The following is a 23,503-nucleotide window of genomic DNA, read 5'->3' as shown; positions in this document are numbered from 1 at the left end:
AACCCAGGGCCTCATGGTTGTGGTTGAGTCCTTGTGTGTGGGTTAAGCACTGAGCAAAATCAAGCAGTAAAAATGCTTTAGTTCTGCCATCCCACAAGCCCCCACTTACGTTAATGCTTCCCTTCACGGGCACCTTCCACCCCTTTCCAAAACCTTCAAGAAAGGATTATAGTCATTAGCAGCTTAGGGTGAATAGATGTTATCTCTTCAGAGGATATTTTCTTGCTTTTTTGCTTTCTTTTCTTAATGTTTGTTTTTGAGAAAGAGAGAGAGAGAGCGCATGAGCAGGGGAGGGGCAGGTAGAGAGGGAGACACAGAATCTGAAGCAGGCTCCAGGTTCTGAGCTGTCAGCACAGAGCCCGATGTGGGACTCGAACTCACGAACCTCAAGATCATGACCTGAGCTGAAGTTGGAAGCTTAACCGGACGTTTAATGTATTTTCTTTTTAGCCTTAACTCTAACTGAAGGTCTCCCAGACTGTTAAAGGAATTTTAAGAAGAGTCTATTTAAGAATATGTAACAGTTTCCTCTTTTCTCCAATACTAGTCAGGCCCTGGTAAATCAACTGAGTTCTATCCAGGGTTGAGATTCAGCCAGCTCCACTGGTTCTCTCTGTTGCTACAGTGTCACCTTACCTCTGTACCGGTTGGACAGGATCTGAGCCAACCTGCACCCTGTCCCAGTGCCCCCTGCCCTCCCGTTCCTCCCTGGGACCTCCCAGAGCTCCCCACGATCCAGACACCTAAGCACAATCCTTGATGCAGTTGGGTCCTCCGGGGACCCTCTGTTCCAACCTAGCAGTCAGCGTCCAGTCTGACTGGTTGTGGCCAGTACCCTAATGGCTGCAAAATATTTTGAGTATCACTCTTGCTTCTACCTCTTGAGGGGTACTTTTCACTGTTTATATTACAAATTAAGGCACCTCCTATCCCCCACCCCCAGCCCCTATCAACAACCATCGCATCAAACTGAAATTTCTCTTAAAACCTATTCCCCTGGCTACCTTCAAGAAACAGTTGAAAAAAAGAATTGCTGACTAGGTAAATTCTGGAAAAATATGGTTGAAGAGAGGGAAAAAAAAAAAAAAAATATATATATATATATATATATATATATATATATATATGTAAAACCAGACCTATGATTAAACTTTAGTATGCCTAAGAATTACCTGGAGAGTAGGGCACCTGGGTGGCTCAGTTGGTTGAGCATCTGGGTTCGGCTCTGGTCATGATCTCATGGTTCATGAGTTCTAGCCCTATGTCAGGCTCTGTGCTGACAGCTCAGAGCCTGGAGCCTGCTTCAAATTCTATGTCTCCCTCCCTCTGCCCTTTCCCACTCACTCTCTGTCTCTCTCAAAATAAACATTAAAGGGGCACCTGGGTGGCTCAGTCGGTTGAGCCTCTGACTTCAGCTCAGGTCATGATCTCACAGTTCGTGGGTTCGAGCCCCGCGTCAGGCTCTGTGCTGACAGCTCGGAGCCTGGAGCCTGCTTCAGGTTCTGTGCCTTCCTTTCTCTCTCTGCCCCTCCCCTGCTCACACTCTGTCAATCTCTCTCTCAAAAAATAAAAAAAAAACATTAAAAAAATGTTTTAATAAACATTTTAAAAAATCTGTTAAAAAAAATCACCTGGAGAATATGTTTAAAATGTAGACGTCTAGGCTTTATCTTCAGAAACTCTGATTCCATAGATCCCGGATGATTCAGGAATCTGTTTGTAACTTGCATTCCAGACAAATTCAATGCAAATGTTGCCTGAATAACACTTAAGAAATACTGAACTCAGCTGTTGCTGTGAAATGCACACAGTTGCCTCCGGGCAGGACATCCACTCTTAACCAGGAATGCAATTTATCAGGATTTTATAGGCATTCATTTACTTCAATTCCTACAACTTGAACTTCAGACGATTATGATACAAGAATCCCTGATGCATTTCCATTGATTGGTGCTCCATTCTTCCTGGTCACCTACAAACGTACTCTTCTTTGTTTTGAAATTACAGAGTCTGTCATCCCAAGTAGTGGAACGTTTCATGTAAAGCTCCCTAAGAAGCATAATGTGGAACTTGGAATAACCATCAGTTGTAAGTAAAAGTGACTTTTTTTTTTAATGCAGCATTTAAAAAAGACATTAGGAAATTGTATTGTCAAATGGCTTACAGGTGTGAAAAATGTTTTAAGTGTCATTGCCAAGTTTCCCTGTAATGTTACAAACATACAGAGCCACTCACACCTCTAGCACTTAACTAGCGGTGTGAATGGGGCATTTACTTAAACTGTCTCCAGTCTTGTTTCTTCATCTGTCAAATGGAAATAAGGATATCTACAAAATATAGGATTGTTTATACTCTGGTTTCTCTTCAGATCGCATAAATCTTTTGCCTTTTACAAAATATAGAATTGTTTGAAGTATTATGTAAAATAACATTTATATACCTAGGATATAGGTATATAACATATTTATACCTAGTGCAGTTCCTGGCAAGTAATAAGTGCCCAATAAATGTGTCTCACCCCCACCATGAATAATTAAATGAGCATATAAATGCATATGGGTTCCCTACCTTTTATTATATTGTGATTAAGTCTTCACAATAATCCATTTCACTAACAAAAGTCGCATTTATTTCCTTTTAAAACTATCCTCCTATCTGCCCACTATGCATCTATAAGCCATTTTACAACACTGAAATATTATCTCTTAATTTAGTAACTTTCTGAATTCCTGCATGGTCCAAGGTGTCTGGGTAACCAAACCAAAAAGAAAAGCAGAACTATAAATGTGTTTAATTCCCTCCTTTCCTCGGGCTCTAGATGAATAACTGCTTTGGTAAAACAGCTTTGAAAATTTCAGCCCCTGTTTATAGAATGGGAATTGAAGTTTTTATGCTGTTAATATCCATAAACTAGGTTCATCCTTAAATGCCCCAAGAAATTGAAGGAAATGATTAATACATGAAGACCAAAGAGGCAATGTTTGTGATCAAGGAGTGGTCCCTTCAAGAAAGAGTGATGAGGTTACATCAAGGCACTTTATGCCATGCCTCGCTACACTCTGTTGGATCGCATTTATGTCAGCGGTTAAGGCAAAAATAGTTCTCAACTGGGCAGTGTGAAATGGGGGCTGTCCACTGCAACTTTGACAATATAAATGCAACACTGAAAATGAAATTTCAGTTATAACCAATACATCAGACAGATCTGGCGCAACACTAAAAATAGTGGACCTACAACACAGAATCCGTGTTAAGGACAAGAAGCTATGTGTGTGAGAGAGCACCTGTACCCACCTCCTGAACGCCAGTGTGGCCTCCTGGGAGAAGAGTAGGCCCGATGATATGTAGAAAGGTGAGGTGGGATTTGGAAGACTTTGGACCTCTTCTAGGTACCACCGAAGTCACTTATGCCTTTAACTGGGTCGCTTAGCCTCTCAGTCTGTTCATCATGAAATGGGATGCGGTTATTCTCTCAACAGCGCTGGTTACTGAAATTAAGGGAGAGCTCATCAGAACTTACTATTCTAAAAATGTTTGGGGCTCAGCGTGGCTGCTGCAACCCCCGTGTAGCTTCAAAGCTGCTCTCTATTCTGTTTATTCCATTCCATTTATTTATTCCTTCAGAATTGGCTATGAAAACGGCCTCTCTTGGAGTAGGGCATAAACTGCTGGCTTCTCACAGAGGCGCACTGTCCACTCCGTTCTTTCTTCCCTTTGCCTTCGTTAAATAAATGCGTCCTGAGTGCCTACCACGCCTAGGCCCTCTGCTACATTTTGAAAATGCACTCCCTGTCCTTAGAGATGTGTATTGCTTGTGCACAGGCCAAAGACACCCACTGCTCAGAAGCTTCTATTGCCACATAGTCATTTTACTTCCAAATTTTAAGTGGGAAAATTGTCTTTATGGTTTTTCATACAATCGATTTAGTCTTTTTTTTTTAAGTTTATTTATTTATTTTGAGAGAGAGAGAGTACGAGCAGGGGAGGGGCAGAGAGAAAGGGGGGGAGAGACAGAGAATCCCAAGCAGGCTCTGCACTAACAGTGCAGAGCCTGACATGGGGCTCGAACCCACAAACTGAGAGATCACGACCTGAGCCAAAGCCAAGAGTTGGATGCTTAACCGACTGAGCCACCCAGGCGCCCCTGCAATAGACTTTTCTTAAAAGTTGATATACATAGGGGAGGAGAGTAGGGAGATGGACAAAATGGGTGAAGGGGAGTGGGAGATACAGGCTTCCATTATGGAATGAGTAAGTCACGGGAACAAAAGGGACAGCATAGAGGATATAGTCGATGGTATTGTAACAGCATTCCATGGTGACAGGTGGTGGGTGGCCGCACTTGTGGTGAGCACAGCATAACAAATAGACCTGTCGAACCACTGTATTTTACACTTAAACTAATGTAACGCTGTGTGTCAACTATACCTCCGTTTTTAAAAATTTAAAGAAAAAAATTGATATACACAAAAGCGTAGTTTAACTATAAAGGAGAGTATCCATTTAGAAACTAATCCTATGATATTCTTTTTTTTTAAAGTTGGCACTTAGCTGCTTAATCTTTGAATACACTTTGAATACACTTCGACGTGTATTCAGGTACACACAAGTACAACATATTTTATTCATATGAAGAGTCATTTAAAATTATGCTTTTTGATGGTGTTATACATGTATTAAGGATTACATTTAATACCAACAATGGAAACTACCCCAAAACCCCCACAAGAATGGCCTGACTTTTAGCCAGTGGTAAGCTGAAGCTCCCAGTTTATGGAAGCTACCAGTATGATGCTATTCCTGGATGAAGACGGAGATATGACACATAAGCTTGTCAGACATGCTTGTCAGCCCGTCTATGGAGCTACAGCTCCATTTATGCAACTTATCGCCATACTGAGTTTGTGTCTCCTCATGGAAAATACTCATATTTTCCCAAATGAGAAAACAGAATTTACTTTAAAGAAAAAAAAAAAAAAGGCCAGGGGCACCTGAGTGGCTCAGTTGGTTAAGCACCTGACTGCAGTCCAGGCCATGATCTCACATTGCATGAGTTCGAGCCCCACATTAGGCTCTGTGCTGCCTGCCAGCTTGGAGCCTGCTTTGGATTCTATGCCTCCCTGTCTCTGCTCCTCCTCCTGCTCGTGCTCTCTCTCTCAAAAATAAATAAGAATTTTTAAAAAGGCCAGAATCCGTGTTTATTGTTATGAAATAGTAAACTCCTGAGGCCTCACACAGTTCCTGACGTATACAAGGTGCTTATTTTTTTTATGTTTTTTTTTTTTTTTTTTTTTTTTTTTTTTGAGAGAGCAGGGAAGGGGCAGAGAGAGACAAAGAGAGAGAATCCCAAGCAGACTCTGCTCTCCAAGTGCAGAGCCCAAGGCGGGGCTCAGTCCCACCAACTGTGAGCTCGTGACCTGAGCCAAAATCAAGAGTTGAAGGCTTAACCAACTGAGCCACCCAGGCGCCCCTACACGGTGCTTATTTAATCCCTCTCTTTGTTGAGTGAATGAATAAGGAGTCCATCAGAAACAATCTTCTACTAACTATCTTCTACTAACCACTGTTCACTCCAGAAAATGAGCCTTTGAAGGAGACAGTGAATATAGATGTTTAAGCAAAGGCCTTTGTGTGAGCCAAAGATACGCTAACTTGAAAAATGATTAAGAGCCAGCCTCAGAGCCTAGACCACCCCACTCCTCGATTCTCTTGACCTCTCTGTACCATGTTCTTATCTATTAAACGGTGCACTTGCTCCCTTCTTGATAGCATGGTTGACAAGATTAAATGAGTTGGTATACGCAGAGTGCCTAGAACCGATTATGAACCCTAACAAGTGTTCGTTATTATGATGATTGCTATTTATCTTACATATAGAGCCTCATGAAATATTTTAACTCAAGCTGTACCGCACACAGTTACGGCACTTGGGTAGGAAACCAAGGGATGCTGTTCTCAAACACACGCAGGTACTGTTAGTGAAACTGAGGCAATGCAGAGCTTTATTGACGTATCTCACTATCTTTATACAAAGTCCTCATCCGTCTTCTTCACCTTGTGAAAACCTGAGTGCTAAGAGGCAGACCCTCATCTCGGGACGCATTCCACTGGCGCCTTTTACACTTGGCTTAAGGCTCACTCTTCATACCTAATTGACTGAGAAATGAGCCTCTCTGACTTTGGATGTGGTGAGCAGTTTTAGACTAATTTTCTTCAGTTCCTGATGAGACATTCATAGCACATTAACATCAGGCATTACTTTTATTGATGTTATTGCTGTAACATGGAACAATTTATTATAGCAAATAAAGTGGAACAGCCTCGCAGAAGGATGGGGTATAGGACAACATCCTAAAACTCTGACAGCTCAGCCAATCAGATGCCAGAGCGCGAACCCTCTAACACGGCCCGGCTGCCTTCCAAGCCAGAGAGCCCCGGCTGCCTGTCATGCGCGGTTGTCAGTCAAGTCACGTTGATATGGGTGTTTTCTTTTGCTGTTTTACTACAGTTTGTATCTACTTTGTACCAGGCATGGAGATAAGCAATTTATGTATGTTCTTACATTATTAATCCTCAAAGTGGCCCCGTGGCGTCAATGCCCATTTTCTAGAATAGAAAGGCTCAGCTGGGTAACCTGCCCAAGACCCAGAACTCATCAGGGCCACACGGGATTCAGACCCATTCTGTCTGACTTCACATGGGTTTTGCTGCCACACAACCACCCATCGCTGCCTCCACCTGATTGATGACCCTTCCCGCATCCTATATCAGAAACGCAAAAGACAGCATTTTGTGAGTGGAGTTAATTTGTTGGCTTTCTTTTTTAGTTGAGACTGAATTGTTTTCAGGAACAAAGCCTTGCTTTTTTTATTTATAAAATCGTAAAGCAACGTTTATGACAAGCACAACAAATCTGTCATTTTCCCCTTAAGTCCTAAACGTATTTAAAGAGAATGGCTCAAGTTTTTTGCCAACTTTGCAATAAAAATTCTACTCACTGCTCCATTTCAAATCAAATAACTTGTTTTACTTGCCAGGTATCATATATACAGTTGCAAGTAAAGCTGAATGAGTGTGTGTGTGTGTGTGTGTGTGTGTGTGTGTGTCCAGTGTAGTTTGGACACGTTTCTAGTCCCTTTGAGGAAAGTACCTTGACTAGCAGAGTAAGATCCATGAATAGCTAGTTATTATAGAATGTTCTTGGGATGCTTTGTTGAGTCATATTTAATTAGCTCCAGAATTCAGAAGATTTTACCTGTCTTCTAATACAGACAAAAATTTTTAAACAAAAGCGTCATTTTCTACCCCTTCCGACAACTGTTTGAGAAGCAAAGAATACGTGTTCACTTTAAGAGTCAGTTCTGATAGTGAAGGATGACTAGTGGGTTTAAATCTTCAGAGGTCAAAAGATGATAGCTTGAACGCCGGCATTTAGCTCCGTTCCCACCCCATACCATTTTTAAATGACAGTATAAGATTTTTCAAAAGGCACAAAACCAAAAGGAGAAGGGGAAAATAGTTAACGGCAACCAAATTTGTTTTTTGGGTTTTTAAATATTTTTTTTTTAATTTTTTTTTCAACGTTTATTTTATTTTTGGGACAGAGAGAGGCAGAGCATGAATGGGGGAGGGGCAGAGAAAGAGGGAGACACAGAATCGGAAACAGGCTCCAGGCTCCGAGCCATCAGCCCAGAGCCCGACGCGGGGCTCAAACTCAGGGACCGCGAGATCGTGACCTGGCTGAAGTCGGACGCTCAACCGACTGCGCCACCCAGGCGCCCCTTAAATATATTTTTTAATGTTTATTTATCTTTGAGAGGGAGAGAGAGAGAGACAGAGCATGAGTGGCAGAAGGGCAGAGAGAGAGAGAGAGAGAGAGACACAGAATCCAAAGCAGGCTCCAGGCTCTGAGCTGTCAGCACAGAGCCGGAAGTCAGATGCTCAACGGACTGAGCCACCCAGGCGCCCCAACAGCAACCAAATCTGGAAATGGCAGAGAAGGTGGAACAAGATGAATTTATAGAAGCAGAAGGGAAAGCTGACAGGGAACCCGGTTTGCATTCAAAACTCCCAACAAAAGCAAGACTTAGTGGAGTCAGGAACTTCCAGCAGTGAGAGTGATGGTAGAGGGGAGACAGGAGGAATGGTGGGAAGTCTGTTAATTATTCCTAGATGCCTTCCCCCAGCCAGCACAGCCAGAACCTAAGTCCATTCTCTGGAAAGCATGACATGGAGGGTCTCCAGACAAGAGAGCCCAGCTGAGTGTAGCAGTACCACTCTAAAAACAGGTGAGGGGAAAGTGTATATACCGAATATATAGAGGGAAAGTGTATATACCTAAGACTGCCAGCCTTCTTCCCCTCCGAAGGCTGAAACAAGCCAGGTGGCAAGGCTTAATACCCTGAAAGCGGCAGAAAGAATCAGAGCCATCTGACCCAAAGAAACAGCCTGGCCTGAACTATCCAGGGAAGACCACAGGTACACCCAGCTTTCAAACAGCGTTTTAGGGGTGCTGTCCTTAATGTGAACAGACAGCTACGGAAAAGCAGACACCCGAGGAAAGAATCTAATATGCAAGACTGTAACCAGAAACAAAAAAGAAAAACAGAAGCCACACATTCAGGAAGGAGAAAACTTTAACAAGGAAAAAGCTTTCATTAACATTAGTGACAACCTGTGATGTTGTATCTGTGGGAGGCAGGAGACGACTACTAATATAACATAACTTACTGAGGGGGACAAAGAGCTCTCGGAGCATAATGTGGCAGAAATTAAAATATTGGAAAATGAAGCTGAGGGAAAAGTCCAGAAATGAGAACAAAACAAATAAATGAGGAATCTAGACTAGAGAAGAATTATTCAGGCTGAGTCCAAACGACACGAAATCCAAAGAATAGCCATTACAGAATGAAAGAGGGGAGAAGTAAACTAAGTGTTATTAGTTTACTAATGTCATTAGTGTTAAGAAATAAACTAACGCACGTTAAACATTTTAAGCGTTTATTTGAGCAAAAATAGACTCGAGTCAAGGGGCGCCTGGGTGGCGCAGTCGGTTAAGCGTCCGACTTCAGCCAGGTCACGATCTCGTGGTCCATGAGTTCGAGCCCCGCGTCGGGCTCTGGGCTGATGGCTCAGAGCCTGGAGCCTGTTTCCGATTCTGTGTCTCCCTCTCTCTCTGCCCCTCCCCGGTTCATGCTCTGTCTCTCTCTGTCCCAAAAATAAATAAACGTTGAAAAAAAATTTTTTTTTTAAAAATAAAAAAAATAAAAAGATAGATTCGAGTCAGGGAGTGCCAAACTGGAAGTAGTTAGGGGCACTCTACCCACAGGAGCCTGGGGAGGACACGTAAAGGAAGTGCAGATACAGAGAAAGGAGATTATTGGTTGGATGTAGCCGAAAGCCCAGTTGGCTGTTTGTGATTGGTTTTCCTTAGCTTTTTGATTGTGTAACCTTAAGACATTGACAGGCTGAGATTTTGGTTTGCTTCTATAGGCCAGCACAGCATTAGAGCCACCTCAGTCTAATGGCCTCCGTGTTTAATAAGTGTAACAAAAGTCAAGAGAACATCTATCTGGGTTCGCAGGGTCTGTGGGAAGGAAGTTCCTAAGATCTGGGTAGCAACCCTAGGAAGCAAACAGCCCAGACAGGTTGTGAACCTTTGCTAGAATCCCTCATCTGATTATATAGTATATATAGTATATATATATACACATATATATGTAGTATATATAATATATAGTATATATATAGTATATATAGTATATAGCGTGTATATATATAGTGTATATATAATATATAGTATATATATATAGTATATATAGTATATAGTATACATAGTATACTATATATACACAGTATATATGTACTATACATATATAGTATATATAGTATATATATTGCATAATATATATACTATATATATACAGTGTGTGTGTGTATATATATATGTTTAGTTGTTTAATGTTTATTTGTTTTTGAGAGAGAGAGACAAGATCATGAGCAGGGGAAGGGCAGAGAGAGGGAGACACAGAATCCGAGGCAGGCTCCAGGCTCCGAGCTGTCAGCCCAGAGCCTGATGCGGGGCTCGAACCCACAAACCATGAGATCATGACCTGAGCCGAAGTCTGATGCTTAAACGACTAAACCACCCACGTGCCCCTGATTTTACATATTAAGAGGAGCTTTATATAATCTGGGAAATCTGAGGAGTTGGATTCATAATAAAGCCAAGAAAACTAAGCAAACAAAGACACCAAGACAACAGACGACTACAGGGAAAACATGTCCTATGAAAAGGCATGGTATGTGACATGACTTGTCTGTGAGTACTGTTTACATAGTCTGAGGAAAATATTGATCTTATGAAAAATTAAGAGAAAACTGTGTTGGAAGAATGGGGGGAGCCCACAGGACAAGCAACATATATGAGTGTGGTGTTGGTATAGAGCGGGAGAGAACGAACTTCCCATCTTTCATAATAGAAGGTAAATGACTAGCACTGAAACGTAATGAAATAGTAACAGTTGTATGTTACTTACCAATAGAGCAACAGCCAAAAGTTGCACCTGGGGAAGTCGGAAGTAAAGGGCTGCTCTTGCAGAAATCTGACATGTATAATTTTGATATAAAAAGTAAAAAATAGAAATGCAGATTTTGAGAAGCAATAGAGTAGGTAGTGTCCTCTTGAGGATCAAGAATGTACGTCTGTGGGCAGCATGGAAATGTCGATCATTGTGATGTTATACAAACAGGTACTTGTGATTTAGGATAAAATTTCTAGGGACCTCCTCTTGTTGGAATGTGAAACAGCTGTCATTGCTGTCTCTTGTCAGCTGGATTGCAAAACAGCTGTCATTGCCTCTTTTGTCCTAGGCTTTCAGTTCTGCACATGTGACCAATTGATACTGAGATTTCAAGCACTTGTGAGAGCATTTTGGTTTTTTCAGAACTTTAATAACCATGTGTTACCCTTCTTTGCTAGGCCACACCCCTGACCCATTTAGTGTAACCTCCCCACCATATGATGTGTTTGTATGGCCTTCCCAGTTGGAATCACTTGGTGGAAAAGAGAGCTTCGTGCCTAAGAACTTCATGAGATTTAACCGGCCCTGCCTCTCCTTGCTACCCAACTTCTCTGGGGTTTCGTGGCCAGTGGCCAGAGCAGAGCTATCTAACTCAGAGTTGGTGTTCAATAAGTATGTTTTAAACAAATGATTCTGTGGAGATCTCCAATCAAATTTGAAGCACTGAGTGCTGGTGTATTCTCATTCAAAGGGTCACAAATTCCGAAGCCCTCAGGGGTGAGGCAAGTCAGTGAATGAGACCCATCCAAGTGAGGACAGTGACAAATGGGAAATTGAAGGCTCCCTCCAAGGGAGGAGTTGGAACATGTCCAGTGTTGATAGATAATCATTAGAGTGAACGCTCACGTCCACTTGCTTATGCACTGGTCCAGTCGCTTTAATGTAAAAACTCAATCCTTATAAAAACAAAAAACAAAAAACAAAAAAACACTCTCTAGGTAAGTACTGTTATTATTCCTCATCACCATTTGGACATGAGAATACTAAGGTACCTAAAGACTATGTCCTCAACTGCACATGGCTAATAAGTGGTAGGGCCAGGATTTTGAATCCAAGCATCTGGCTGCCAACTCTTGGCTCTTAATCACTATACCATATTGCCTCCCTAATTTTTTTAAATTTTTTAAAATATTTATTTTTTTAAGTAATCTCTGCACCCAACATGTGGCTCAAACGCATAACCCCGAGATCGAGAGTCACACGCTCTTCTGACTGAGCCTGCCCGGTGCTCTGCCTTCCTAATTTTTTAAAAGAAGTTACACATGAAATCTACTAACTTTTAAATGTTGGCAACTGGGGCGCCTGGGTGGCTCAGTCGGTTAAGCGGCCGACTTCGGCTCAGGTCATGATCTCACGGTCCGTGAGTTCGAGCCCCGCATCGGGCTCTGTGCTGACAGCTCAGAGCCTAGAGCCTGGAGCCTGTTTCAGATTCTGTGTCTCCCTCTCTCTCTGCCCCTCCCCTGCTCATGCTCTGTCTCTCCCTGTCTCAAAAATAAATAAAAATGTTAAAAAAAAAAATTTAAATGTTGGCAACTAATCTAACTTTTTAAAGCATCACAAGGCAAGCAAAGGATGCTTGGTTTGTGACTTCTTCTCAAAGAGTGGAGAATTAAAACATGGTACAGTAAAACCTTGGTTTGTGAGCATAATTCATTCCGGAAACATGCTTGTAATCCAAAGCACTTGTATATCAAAGCGAATTTTCCCATAAGAAATAACGGAAACTCAGATGATTCGTTCCACAACCCCAAAATATTCATATAAAAATGACTACAATACTGTAATATAATACCAAATAGTAAAGAAAATACAAAATATAAAGAAAAATAAACAAATTAACCTGCAATTGCCTTTGAAAACCTTCGTGGCTGGTGTGAGGGGAGACAAGAGAGAGGAGGGTTATTGTGCAGGACGACTTTCACTATCACTAACAGAATCATTGCTATCTGTTGGCTCAATGGGACCTTTTTCTTTCCATGCAACTTTAACAAGGAACCTATCCGATGACCTAGAATGAAACAAAACATTCCTAAGCTTACTCTTGAATGGGAAAGTAAAGGACTGTCCATAGTTGCTTTGAAATGACAAAAAAATACACTCGTGCCAGTTGTGGGCACCTTCCAACGTTCTGAAAAATCACTGCTATCTGCCAAACACCGCAGCCTGAGACCAAGCATCCGAGCATGGGAGGTGATCACCCATAATCCTGCAGCAAGAGAGAGAGAGAGAGAGAACCACCATTGGCTCACTTGTGATCACCTGACGTTCGGTGTCACATCCTACTCGAATTGTGAGACATCGCCCGTTTATCAAGTTAAAACGTATTAGAAATGTGTGCTCATCTTGCAGAACACTTGTGGAACAAGTTACTCACAATCCAAGGTTTTACTATACTAGGGTGTGCAAACAATGACTGGGCTCCCAGAGCCACATTCATTTAATATGCCTGCTAGGCATGGTAGTGACGGTGACAGGAGCTCGTACAGATTTGGACCCACTTCTGGGTTCGACTTTATGACTCCAGTGAGCCTCTACCCTGATGAATTTTGCAAGCCTCAGCTATGGTCTTGGTTAAAAGAAAAAGAGAAGAATCTAGTAAACGTGAGAATGGCCACCATATGTACCTACACACCATGATGACTTTCAAGCCTCTCTGCAAAGCTATGTGGGTTTGTCCAGGAGGTCCCAGTGCTAGTTTCCTCTGCTGCAAAGATGACAGAGATGGGTTTGGTGTAGTTTGTTGTCTCCACTATTGTTTCATATCAGACCATGTCAGTGGAACATGGATTTTATTAAAAACCAAGGGAAACATTGAATGCTCTACGATGTTACTACAGCTCAGCAAAATACAGTGTAAATTCATCGGCAGATGCTAGAAAAGTTGTATTTTCTGGTGATAACAAAGTTTTTGTTTTTGTGCCCTATGCCCAAAACAATTTGCGGTTGTGAAATATGACATGTGTAAAAATGCTCAATGTTTCTATTTCTCTAGCGGAATTATATCAGATCATTGAGTGGAGGTTTAAATTATGAATTAATTGTAGTGAATAGAATGTTTTGCATACTTTGCTAGAAGCTAAGAATAATGATTGAATGAAGCCCCATTAACATTTACTATGGACTAATTTAGACAGCGGGTAAGGTATTGGTATATGTGTTTGCTTTTTTTCAATGTTGTGTTGAGATATTAAACCATCTGTTCCTGAGTATAAACATTTTCCTGGGATTCAGATGGGATTATGGGATATGATATGGTTCTATGATTATTATGGGGTGATCAGCCTGTTTATAATAAAATCTTACTTTAGGGGCGTTTTAATGATCCTTAAAAGGAAATCACAACATACTTCAAACTGGTAAAACCTCTCCTCTCGGAGGCGAATTGTTTTTTTTTATAAATGTCGGTATGGGTTATTTTAATTATCAGTCTCCTACATTAAATGTAAACCTTCTAGATCAAGATAGTATTTTTGTACTTATGTGAGCTGTAGTTCATTTTCAGGATTAAATCTAAGGTAGACTCAATACCAAATGTATTGAGTCTCATCAGATGGAAACATCCCTAAGAGAAGTTATAAAGCCGAAAACTGACCACTGTGCAGGATAATGGAATAATCTGTAAACTCAATAAAAGTTACATGTATATATTTAGAATATGCATATGTATAAACATGTAATTAAGTCACACCAAATATTTACTATTCTCAGTAAAACAAAATAGTCACATTCCAGAACATTTCAGAGCATTCTAGGTGTGAATGTGTGAGCAAAATTTTAAGATTTACTGTCTATCTAGCAAAAGATTTCCTTCTGAAAGAAAGAAGAACTTTAAATCAGTGAATCTCATCCACTTTCCAGCCCCATCCACTTGAGTAATATGGCATGGTCCCATAAAAAGTGCTGTCTCCTCACCAAAAAGAAGGGAAGGGAGAAGGGAGCACATGTGAATACCCCTAAGGGGAGCCCCCAGTTGTGTCTGATACTCTCCAGTTGGGGTGTTCACCTTTCACCTTCCTCTTGGGAATCACAGGTTGAAATAGATTTAAACCTGATGGGAAGTTCTGCAGTTGCTTTCTCCAACTGCAAATTTAAAATGACTTTGTTTTGGGGCTCCTGGGTGGCTCAGTTGGTTAAGCGTCCAACTTTGGCTCAGGTCATGATCTCACGGGTCATGAGTTCAAGCCCCGTGTTGGGCTCTGTGCTGACAAGCTCGGAGCCTAGAGCCTGCAATGGATTCCATGTCTCCCTCTCTCTGCCCCTTCCCCAGCCCACACTCTGTCTCTCTCTCTGTCTCTCTCAAAAATAAACAGTAAAAAAAAATTTTTAATGGCTTGGCTTTTGTTTTTAAGTTTGTAAATACTTCAACACAAATATCTTTATATCAAGAAGGTGTAATGTGCACATTTTCTGATCTGTTTGCTGAGCAGCTTTGCTTTGCATACAAACTGTACCTGCATTAACCATTGCTACAAACTGGAAATGTACAGTGTGGGTGAATAATGGGTATAAAGATGTGACTATTCCAAATCTATTATTACAGCACCATCCAGCAGAAAACCAGGAGATCCCCTTGTCATATCAGATATCAAGAAAGGCAGTGTGGCACATAGGTAAGGAAAATGAATTTTCTGGTTCATTCCAAGGCATTTCTTTTTTTTCTTTTTTCTCTTTTTTAAGTAAACTCTATCCCCAATGTGGGGCTCGAACTCATGACCCCAAGATCAAGAGTCACATGCTCTAACGACTGAGGCAGCTGGGTGTAAGGCTTCCTTAATTAAAGTAGAAGTGACCCTTTCCACACCCAAGGTAGACCTTCCTAATGAATCATTTTCCAGACAGCCACTATTAATTGATTATATTCAACATTTCTCATGCAATGACTGTGTAGCTCTCCCACCTTATTTATTTATTTTTGTACCCACTGTAGACAATAATCACCTGAAAATATTTGTTAGGGTCCTTCCCGAATCTATCATAGGCTCTCCTTCACTGACTCTCTTCATTTTCCAGCTAAGAAACTGGAAGTGGTCCTACTTATGGTCCCAATTATAAAACACCCCACATAGAGATAATAGCTTGTGGGAGAGCTATGCGAGATGCCCGAATGTCCTCCCTAGCCAAGCCAGGTCCCTGAGCCTAGAACAATGTCCTGTTTGGCCCATATACCATTAAACTCAGGGAGTCTCAACCTTTCAGTGTCACAGATCAAAATATTTTTAAATGTTTGGGAATACTTATGTAAGACTTAACTTTCTATTGTCCAATTAAGACTTAAAAAAAAAAAAAAAGAAACCCTTCTATTATCACAGTCATTTCATTAAAGAAATGCTCTAATGCTCAAAAAGCAGGAAGGACATTGTATGGGTTTAGGTATATTGGGATAGGCTCAGATGCCATGACAGGGAGGCTCATAAACAGACTGGGTCAAACAAGACTGCACTGTATCTCATGTGACAGCTGGGAGGCAGGCAGGCAGTGCAGGACTAGGGCAGCAATCCTGCCATCCTCACCAGCTTGCTCCCGTCATTGTGGTTTTCTAGCCATGAAAGGGAAGTGAGAGTGGGGTCGAGGGAGTCTGGGACATGCATCTTCAAGGAGCGACCCAGAAGAAGAGAGAGGAAATTAGATGCAGGAAAGCAGTTAGCAATCTCTGCCACAGACATAATGCATGAAAGATAGTCCTTCCCAAAACATAACCTTCCTTACAAATATGTATGTGTGTGCATATATGCACAAACACGTATCCATTCTCATTATTTTTCTTATTTCATGATGGGCCTTAAATATTTTCAACAGACCTGCAGAGGTCCATGGCCAGTGTGAGACTCTCAGTGGCCACCTCCCAGATAGGTAGCATCAGGTTCACCCTTTCTCCCTGTGGCAGCCACAGTGTGTTTCCCGGGACAGGTGGAAAGGGCAGGGACACCAAGACTCTGACATCCACTAAGTCTCGCCCACCATCTCTCAGCCCTCTCCTAGTACCTGGAATTGCCCAGGAAGAAAAGGAGTGCACTGATGCGGAGAAGCATGAGGACTCCCAGTGTCTGTAAACCCTGCCCCCTCACCTCCCTTCCTGGGAAACTTAGAATTCCTGAGTGAAGCTTATATAGCTGTCCTCGACGACTTGAAGAAACCACTTAAAAAAAAATGTTTTTAATACTCTGAAATTTGGTGTCATGGCAGCCATCCAAAACAAGACTGGAAAAAAAGGATTTGTTCATAAAATGCAATTTAAAAATAGCTGGAGGACGTCCTTCCCTCTAAAGACTGCCATTACTGCCACACTCTTCTTAATGCCTCTTAAATGACCAGGGTAAGTGCTCATTCATCATGTGTCGCTGTGCATTTACTAACAGGACTGGCACCCTGGAACTGGGGGATAAATTACTTGCGATAGATAACATCCGGCTGGACAACTGTTCTATGGAAGATGCGGTTCAGATCCTCCAGCAATGTGAAGACTTGGTGAAGCTCAAAATCCGCAAAGATGAAGATAATTCAGGTATTGATAGCCTTCTTAGTTACAACTGACTTCTCTAACTGCCCGTCTGTCACAAAAGATATGACATCTTGATGTTTTACATGCGACAGCTGGCTAGTGACTTTGCAGCAGAGTCTTACATAGTTAAAGGGGTCTTTACATTGTGTGTTAAGAGGGTACTATGAATTTTCAATAGGGGTGCTTTTAAATTGTACATTTAAGATTTTTATTATACAACATTATTGCAGCTGTATCAAAGCAATGTTTAAAAATGAAAACTAAAGCATCACCCAATACTACCCTAACACAATGGAACTAGTCATTTTCTAGTTGATATTTGTATTACATAATCAGTGTGTGTTACACCTTCATAAGCACATTACCCACTTTTCAAACACTTAATATCTACCATTGTCTGTCTGTAATTTATTTATCATTTTTCTCTTCTTACTTAGATGGCTCCCAGTTATTGTAGATAGTACAATCACAGACATCTTTACGTATGGATATCTTTACTCAACTCTTCTTCTTCTTTTGAATTATTCCCTTAGGAAATATTTTTAGAAGTAGAACTGCTGAGTAAGAGTAAAAAGGAACTTCTCATGATTCCTGATGAGTCTTGTATCATATTGTTTTCTTTTTTTTTTCTTTAATTATTTTTAATTCTCAAGTTACTTAACATACAGTGTAGTCTTGGCTTCAAGAGTAGAACCCAGTGATTCATCTCTTACATATAACACCCAGTGTTCATCTCAACAAGCACCCTCCTTATTGCCCATCACCCACTTACCCCACCCCACCCCCAACAACCCTCAGTTTGTTCTCTGTATTTAAGAATCTCTTATAAGGGCGCCTGGGTGGCTCAGTCAGTTAAGCATCAGACTTCGGCTCAGGTCATGATCTCACAGTTCATGGACTCGAGCTCCACGTCGGGGTCTGTGCTGACAGCTCAGAGCCTGGAGCCTGCTTTGGATTCTGTGTCTCCCTCTCTCACTGCCCCCCCCCCCCCCCCCGCACTCTCTGTCTCCAAAGAATAAAAATAAAAATAAAACACTTAAAAAATTTTTTTTCCATGAGGTAGAGACTTAAAAAAAAGTAAAGAGTCTCTTATGGTTTGCCTCCCTCTCTGTTTCTATCTTATTTTTCCCTTCCTTCCCCTATGATCATCTGTTAAGTTTCTCAAATTCCACATATGAGTGAAATCATGTATCTTTCACTATAGAAAGCTTATGAAAGACATTGAAGAAGACACAAAGAAATGGAAAAATTTTCCATACTCATGGATTGGAAGTATCCTGTTGTTTTCTAAAAGGGCTGTATTCATTGGTAGTGTTTCCAGTAATGGAGGAACACAATGGGACAGGGCTTCTCAAACTTTAAGGGCCTCAGAATCACCTGAAGAGCTTGTTAGAACACAGTTCCTGGATATTACACCCAGATGAGGCCCAAGACTCGGCATTTCTAGCAGCCTTCCTACTGTGGTCCAAGGAACACAATCTGAGCAGCAGTAGAGGGTCTTTTATCTGATTATGATAAGAACCTAGAGCTGATTGAAAAAAGTCCATAATTGAACGACGAAGTTAATGTGGGGAATTAACAGAAAACGATAGCTATGGATAGCATAAACATTTAACTTAAAATTTTACCAATCTCAGGGGTGAAGCCAACTTCTTTGCTATGAATATCATTCTGCTGATCATAGTTACAAGTCTTTTTACTTGTTTAGATTCCTAAACCATACATATAATATACAGCTCGTGATCTCCAGTTTTGTTTTTGTTTTAATATAGTGAAAATTTAAAGAATTTAATCTGAATGTTTACTCCATTTAGATTTTTTTACTTGCCCCATATTTTCAAGTTTTTCTTCTACAGAATTAACAGTAGATTTTTGCCTAACGACCTCCCTTATTGAATCTTCCCAAAGAATTTGATTTTGTTTTCATAGAACCACTGTACTCATGTTTCATAGGTTATGTGAGATTCATCAGATTACATAGTTACAAAAACTAGTAAAACTAACATCAACAAACTTGGGAATAAACAAAATTGACTAAATTTTTAAGCTTACAACACAATTGTTAGCAGGAACAGAGATTCACAGAGGTACTAGAGAGAGAGACCTATTACACTAGAGCATTCGATGGCATTGTAAGGTACATTTTAGGGGCACCTGGGTGGCTCAGTCTTAAGCCTCCGACTTCAGCTCAGGTCATGATTTCACAGTCTGTGAGTTCAAGCCCCATGTCAGACTCTGTGCTGACAGCTCAGAGCCTGGAGCCTGCTTTGGATTCTGTGTCTCCCTCTCTCTCTGCCCTTCTGCCACTCATGCTCTGTCTCTGTCTCTGTCTCTCTCTCTCTCCCTCAAAAAATAAATAAACATTCAAAAAATTCAAAAAAAAAGAAAGGTACATTTTACAAAGAGGATGGAGAATCAGTTAATCCAGTAATGGTTACAGAGAGAGTGGTTAAGAGAGCTTCATTCCAACCAAAGACGAGTTATTGTCAGTGGTCTAGAATCTTCTATAATTAAACCATCTAGATCTAGAGTTTGTGATCATGTGGTTTTGATTCCTATCCAAAGCTAAAACAAACTGGTAGTTGCATCCATCAGCAGAGCTGGTAAGGATGATTGTATTCAAATATATTTTATAACCAACGTTTAAAATTTTCCACTCATTATTTCGCAAGCAACTGATTTTCTGTACCAACGTTTGCATTCTTCTCTTTACAAGCATGCTTCAGTTGCACTTTCTTTGGGGGATTTATTTCCAAAAAGGATAAAGCCTCAAGCATCAGTCTGGGCTGTGTCCTAGTGAAGAGGCAACACTCTGTGGAGAAACCCATTTTGTATGATTTGCCAAGCTAAGCAGATCTCAGCCACCTTCCTTGCAGAGTAAAAAACCCAAGCCAGAGATGAATATGTATAGTGCTCACAGTTGGCGGTGTTCCCAGTTCCAACACCAGGCTGTGCAGACATGTCAGGCAGGAGGAGTTCCAGAAGCAATAACTGAGCACTTGGAGAGTCAGGTCGTACTTTCAGTTGCTTCTTTCCTTCAGTTCATCTTTCCCCCCTTTCCCCTTTCACCCTACAATCCCTATGCCTAGTATGGTAATTATCATGCTTATTAATTTTTTTTTTATTTTTTAGGAGGTCGTATTTTTATTTTATTTAATTTTTTAATTGCTTAAATTTATTTTTGAGAGAGATTGAGAGAGAGAGAGAGAGAGAACAAGCGTGGCAGGGACATAGAGAGAGGGAGATGCAGAATCCGAAGCAGGCTCCCTCCGGGCTCTGAGCTGTCAGCACAGAGCCCGACGTGGGGCTCTAACTCGTGAACTGCGAGAGCATGACTTGAGCCGAAGTCAGATGCTTAACTGACTGAGCCACCCAGGTGCACCAAGGAGGTCCTATTTTTAAAATTCTAAATCCTTCCGTTGAAAACTGTGCACCTACCCAAAATAAGACTGTAAGTATAGATGTGAGAGACATATTTACCCAAAGCAGATTTTCTCGAATTGGCATATGAAAATATATACTCATTCAGACATGTTTTTATAACAGACCACTATTTGAAAATTACCATCTGATCATTGATTTGGAAGAATTTAAGTGTTTCTATATCCTCTTCCAACACGAGGATGTAAAGTACTATATAACTTGAGTAGCTGACTACTCTTATTCAGAGCAGAGCAAAGAGTGGGGGAGGAAATGATTCAAAATGAGTTAGTTCAAGGCAGACTATGTGGTCCTAAAGAGCACATGCTTTAAGATCAGGCCTGAGGGGCACCTGGGTGGCGCAGTCGGTTAAGCGTCCGACTTCAGCCAGGTCACGATCTCGCGGTCCGTGAGTTCGAGCCCCGCGTCGGGCTCTGGGCTGATGGCTCAGAGCCTGGAGCCTGTTTCCGATTCTGTGTCTCCCTCTCTCTCTGCCCCTCCCCCGTTCATGCTCTGTCTCTCTCTGTCCCAAAAATAAATAAACGTTGAAAAAAAAAAAAAAAAAAAAGATCAGGCCTGAGTTTAAGGTCCAGTTCCACCACATTTGAGCTATGTGAGTTTGGGCAAGCTACTGAACCAATCTGAGATTCCGCTGTATTTTCAGTCATGTACAGACAGCAATACTTGCCTTACGGAGCAGTTGTCACTTAGAAATATTTACTGGCACAGTTGGTGTTCAATACATGGGGACTATTTTTATGGCTACTGCTTCCTAAAATGCCTTTCTCCACCTTTGTTCTTATCATTCAGCAAGATTTAAATGAATGGGAAGTAAGCATTAATCATAACAAGTCACTGATTTGGGAAGTTTGACGCTGTGCTTAATCTGAAATTAAACTGGTGATGTGAATTATTACCATCCTTGGTCTCAATGTTTTAAAATGGCAATATTCAGCATATAGTCTCCACTCCCTAAAATGTTGTTCATATTCACGTTGGACTTTCTGTACTCTGGGAGTCTTCCAGTGCTTTCCTTGACCCTGCCCCCTCAATCCTTGTTGCTCTCATCAGTTGCAGAAAGTTTATAACCACACGTGATAGAACTTCTTTTCCTAAGCTAGCAATACTGCAGTTGGGTTTAATAGCTGTGGCTTCAAAATGTGGGCACGTCTTCCCATTACACTAATTTTATTGCTCTGCCTTGTACCTTACCCAAGGAGATGGCGGAACTACTCTCAAAATTGTTAAAGTCTTTGTTTTCCATTCAATCATGCCATCGGCATGTATTTGGTGTGTATGAGGTGTGAGGGTCAGCCAGTTCTTAGATTAAAAAAGACACAATCGGGCTGCCTGGGTGGCTCGGTTGGCTGGGTGTCCAACTTCGGCTCAGGTCATGATCTCACAGTTCATGGGTTCGAGCCCCACGTCGGGCTCTGTGCTGACGTCTGGGAGCCTGGAGCCTGCTTCGGATTCTCCCTCTCTCTCTGCCCCTCCCCTGCTCATGCCCTGTCTCTCTCGGTCTCAAAAATAAATAAAACATTAAAAAAAAAAAAAAAAGACACAATCCCTGCCCCCAAATCAGTCACCACCTTATATGAGACACAGAAGAAAATAATTGATAGTATGATGAATGGGCTAGGTGTAAGCACAAAATGTTAAGAGAATATGGAGACATCCATTTGAGCCTGGGGAGCTCAAGGATTTCTAACCACATTGGTCTTGAAAGGGTTTGGGAGGTGTTGTTAGAATTAACCAGAAGACAGTGAGCCAAAGCAGGAGATCAGAAAGCATGACACATCCTAGTAACAGATGTAGCCGGTGCACAAATTATGTGTAAGGACTCGGTAGTTGGCAAGTAGAAAGATATACTGAAGCCAGACCATTATAGTCCTAACCCATGTTAAGAAATTCAAACCTTACTCCAGAAGCCAATGGGAGCCATTAAAAGACTTAAAGCAGGGGAGTGAGGCCATAGTATTTGGTCAGTGATGACCTGGTTGCCATTGTTTAGTGAAGAATGGGGCACACTCAAGGGTCTGAATCAACTCTTGTTTCTAGTCCAGCCTCGGGGAGCAAGAGAGTGAAATGACTAAGAGCTCTAGGCTAGCTTCACAACTGACAAGCTGGGAAACGGGAAAATTAAATTCTCTGAGCATCCCTTTCTTCTGTACATCTCTGTACATGTCTGTACATTCTGGACATCTGTACATGTCCATTTAATGCCTGTTTCACATGGCTGTTTTCAAGGATCGAAGGAGGTGATACATGTAAGCGTGCAGCAGTGATGTGTGGTGCCTACTAGGGCTCAATGAATCCTAACTACCAGCTTCCAGTATTAGGATGCTTTTACGTTAATCTTAGCTTTATTTTACGATGTCCAAATCTTTTGGAACCCTTGGAATTGTAGGGATTTGCCTCCCTCCCTCCCCGCGATGTTCAGTGACCATTCTGCCTTCAGGAGCTTTTGTGTTTGTCATCTTTCATTACCACAGGAGAATAAGCCAAGTAAAGCCAGATGGCTCTTGCCTGGGTCCAAGGCTCCAAAACAAGGGCTGTTACCCAATCCTTAGGTCCCCAAAGATGCAAATAACCCTCTTGAAATAAAATCTATGTGTTTTTTTGATTGTGTCTAGATCCAGTGTAAATGAAGAGAGGGAGAGTGGCTAGCTGAGAAGCAGCCCTGAAGCAAAACAGTTGAGAATTTGGGACTTGAAGGAAGAAATAGGTGGAGACTTGCAAATGTGTGTCAAATAATTCCTAAGGGCCTGTGTGCTCTGTATTACTGCCTTTGCGCCAAATATATAGCTGTTAGCGATTTCTCTCTTGATCTGCAGATCAAGAGACCTCTCTTATAATATAGAGCATGTTTTTAGAGACCATAAATGCAATATTTTACCTCCATGGGCTCTAATTTATATAGAGAAACATTTCCAGGCTACAATTTGTCCCATCAAAAGCAAATTACCTTTATGCCTTTCCAAACAGAGCCTTGTGCACAGAT

General features: G+C 41.4%; 1 protein-coding gene across 12 annotated transcripts in view; it reads left to right on the top strand.

Moving 5' to 3' along the window:
• GRIP1 (glutamate receptor interacting protein 1) overlaps positions 1-23,503 on the top strand; it is a 691,488-nt gene that overhangs the window by 615,360 nt on the left and 52,625 nt on the right. For all 12 annotated transcript variants that reach the window (XM_045467228.1, XM_045467223.1, XM_045467232.1 and 9 more), the window contains 3 exons: positions 2,008-2,088; positions 15,124-15,193; positions 16,940-17,085. In XM_045467228.1, the coding sequence (XP_045323184.1) occupies positions 2,008-2,088; positions 15,124-15,193; positions 16,940-17,085 (297 nt within the window). The remainder of the gene's footprint in view (positions 1-2,007; positions 2,089-15,123; positions 15,194-16,939; positions 17,086-23,503) is intronic.

This window comes from Leopardus geoffroyi, chromosome B4, assembly GCF_018350155.1.
Source record: "Leopardus geoffroyi isolate Oge1 chromosome B4, O.geoffroyi_Oge1_pat1.0, whole genome shotgun sequence".
NCBI lineage: Eukaryota > Metazoa > Chordata > Mammalia > Carnivora > Felidae > Leopardus > Leopardus geoffroyi.
This window is presented reverse-complemented; position numbering and strand designations above follow the sequence as displayed.